Source organism: Monoraphidium neglectum, assembly GCF_000611645.1.
Source record: "Monoraphidium neglectum strain SAG 48.87 unplaced genomic scaffold scaffold03733, whole genome shotgun sequence".
NCBI classification, from domain to species: Eukaryota; Viridiplantae; Chlorophyta; class Chlorophyceae; order Sphaeropleales; family Selenastraceae; genus Monoraphidium; species Monoraphidium neglectum.
This window is the reverse complement of record NW_014009896.1, coordinates 3,144-6,111: the sequence shown is the minus strand read 5'-3', so window position 1 is coordinate 6,111 and position 2,968 is coordinate 3,144. Positions and strand designations below refer to the sequence as shown.

Sequence of the window (2,968 nt, the reverse complement as noted above, 5' to 3'; positions counted from 1 at the left end):
GTGGGTGGGAGCGCGGGTCGCAACCATGCAAGGGTGCTCCAGAGGGACCTACACCGTCACCGCTGCGCACGCGGCCGCCTGGGCAGCCGCGCCGACTGCCGCAAGCCGGGCGTCCCGGGCATTTCGCCGCTCTCATCCCAGCGGGCCACAGGCAGCGTGTGCTGGGCCCTCATCTGCACCTGGCAGCAGCCGCTCTGCCACAACAGCCGGCGCGCAGAGCCCCTCCCCCTCCCTCGCCCCCACATGCACGTACACCTGGCTCACCTGCAGCACCACCCAGCCGCCCTTCTGCCTGGCGGCCTCTATCATCTTGGCGGCTTTGGGGCCCTGCCCCTGGCCCAGGCTGATTGATTCGACAGGGACCTGCAGCTCTCGGCACAGACATGATGAGTCAACGCGGCGTTGGAGCAGCATGCCTCGGCATGACAACACACAATAGGCACTTCTGGATGCCTTGTTGAACAGTGGGCCACAAACAACACAATACATTGCCCGGCATGTGCTGGGGCAAATCAGGTTTTCAGCACGTGCCCGCCGAGCCAAAGGGAGGAGGGCCTTGCTGTGTTTTGCTGGAATATAACAAAATCAACAGCGCGTCGCCGGGGCTCACCCTGCTGCCCTCCGCAAACTTGAGGAGTGACGTCATCGGGTCTGACCCCGGGGAGAGCACGAAGATAAGGGGGGCCGTGGAGCTGCTGGCCTGGTAGCTCCTGCATGTCATGATGACGTCATCCAGGGTTTCCAGTAAGGTGGGCAACACTCAGGATCTCAAGCGGACAAACGAATGCAGACTTCGGTGTGATAGTGTCGATATGGTTTTAGCAGTGACAGGGCTGCGGCAGGCACGTGCAAAACGAGGAGGTCCAAGGTCCAAATTTGGAGGGAGGTGGGAAGTTGAGCGGGAGCCCTCACTTTTCCAGGTCGAACGGCGGCGGCTCGACGTAAGATTGGCCTAGGGTGGACGCGACAAAGCCGTGGATACCAGTCACCAGCTTGTCGGGCCGCAGCACCCTGCAGAAATTGAGTTTCGGTATGGGTTGGTGAACACAAAAAGAGAACCTCTCCGTCAGAGACGGAGGGCACACGTCTGCGCAAAATTGGGTGCAGACCTCGGGGCGGGCTGGCCGGCCGTCTGTATCAACGCACTTGGCACAAGCATATACTAGGCTGGCGGCGGGCGCGGCGTTTGTTGAGCTGGCCGGTGCTCAAGGGCGATTCTGCGAATGGCTAGGAGGCCCGCGCGTCACGGAAGCGGTTGGGACGGCTGGGCGGCTGCGTCCGGGAGCCCTTCGCACCGCAGCAGCATGAGGCGCTGAAGGGGGTCGAGGCCCGCGCCCCAGGGGGCGGGGAACGGCGCCACCAGGGGGTCGGCCGCGTCGAACACCGCCTGCACGATTGCACATGCATTGGCACACAAGTTTGTTGTTGCGTTTTCTGTGTGCCATCAGTGTCGTCCTTCATGCTGCCGCCCTCCCATAGGTGGTGAGGGCAAGCGGGTCGCAGGCTCGATGAGCCTTGCATGCTGAGTCAGCATTTAGGGACACCCAGTCGCCCAAAGATCCCCCTGGTTTCCACTCTGAACCCCGGTGCCGCAGCCGCCCCATCGTGACGCGCCTTGAACTTGTCTTGCTCCCGCGCCAGCGCCTCGGCTAGGCCCCCAAAGGCATCTGGGTAGGCCGCCTCCAGCCTCAGCGCCTCCCCCCAGCTTTTCTCAGACAGCCACGACTGGGTGTGTCGGGGGTGTATGAGTGTTGAGTAGGGAAGGGGCAATCACAAGATGAGACCTTCCGCCCGCAGCGTCCACTTGATGCCAGCCATCCTGTGGGGCCTTGTGGGTTGGATTCAAAACAGCAGCAGTAGCTACAGCTATGGCACAAAGAGATTAGGCCTCATTGGCAAGCTCTCACAGAGCACCGCAGACGCAGACGCGGCGGAACCACGCGTGCTGTGCGCCCTCACCGCAGGGTTCTTGGGCTGTGCCCCGCCGTCGCTGACGCCGCCCGTGAGTAGCCACCTCAGCTGCCCCATGTCCAGCGCCTTATGGATGTGGGCGCGCACGTGGACGGCCATGAGGAAGCTGAAGAGAAGCTTGTCCTTTTCAAACAGGGATCTGGGCAGGTGGGGCGCGTGCAGGCCAGCGATGGTTTAGGTTGGGGCACAACAGAGGAATGATTGCGAGCACAATGGATGCGTGCGTACCTTTGGGTGTTCGTGCTCGGGGCCTTGCCAGGGGGCCGGAAGCAGGAGAGCATTACCCCATGCTTGCATACATAGGCCCTCAAGTCCTCGCAATTACCAGTGCCACCAATGGCAGTTGCGGCTGTGGTAACCTGCAACCATCCCGCCGCGGGCTGCCAGGAGCTCCTGCAGCAAAGTTCCCGGCGTGAAGTTCTCACCTGCAGACCTGGACGTACAGGGACCCCTGGAAGTGCCGGCACAGGGCCTCGATGCGCTTAGTCAGGGCGTCGCGGCCGGCCGGCGCCCGGTCCGCCTTGGTGATGCTGCAGGGAGGCGACACGGCAGCAGGGGGCGATAGGATATAATTCCTACTTTCAGTATGAATATTCTGAGGACTATGAATCATGAACGCCGTCCAACGCCCTTCAGCTGGATGCGTGCATTGCAATGCCATATGTACCCATGTTGCCTGTGACCCGAAGAAAGGTCAAGCCAGGTGAAGAACTACTGTGTCAACAGCACGGTCAAACCCCGGTCAAACCCACCTGTCTGCGAAGAGGTCGAGGTGCCAGGCCAGGCTGTACTGGTACATCGGCTCCACCGCCCCCAGCTCTGACGTCACGAAAAACAGCGCCGCCACCAGCTGGGCAACGGGGACGTAGCCTGGGACATGTGGGAGGTGGAGGAGGCGGTTGTTTTGTCAAGTCATTGCGCAAAAACAACTTGGATGGGGTTGCCTGCCGTTTTGGCCTGTGTTGCGGCAGGTGGGTCTTGCAAAGACGGAACACCC

At 61.7% G+C, this 2,968-nt stretch overlaps 1 protein-coding gene across 1 annotated transcript in view; it reads right to left on the bottom strand.

Annotated features, from left to right (window-relative positions):
- Positions 1 to 912: 912 nt before the first annotated feature.
- MNEG_13283 (Dynein heavy chain 7, axonemal) overlaps positions 913 to 2,968 on the bottom strand; it is a gene marked incomplete at both ends in the record, with an annotated part of 4,689 nt that continues 2,633 nt past the window's right edge. Inside the window, 6 exons of the mRNA XM_014038245.1 lie at positions 913 to 1,011; positions 1,296 to 1,387; positions 1,576 to 1,725; positions 1,960 to 2,110; positions 2,397 to 2,501; positions 2,724 to 2,841. Coding sequence (XP_013893699.1) covers positions 913 to 1,011; positions 1,296 to 1,387; positions 1,576 to 1,725; positions 1,960 to 2,110; positions 2,397 to 2,501; positions 2,724 to 2,841 — 715 coding nt within the window. The remainder of the gene's footprint in view (positions 1,012 to 1,295; positions 1,388 to 1,575; positions 1,726 to 1,959; positions 2,111 to 2,396; positions 2,502 to 2,723; positions 2,842 to 2,968) is intronic.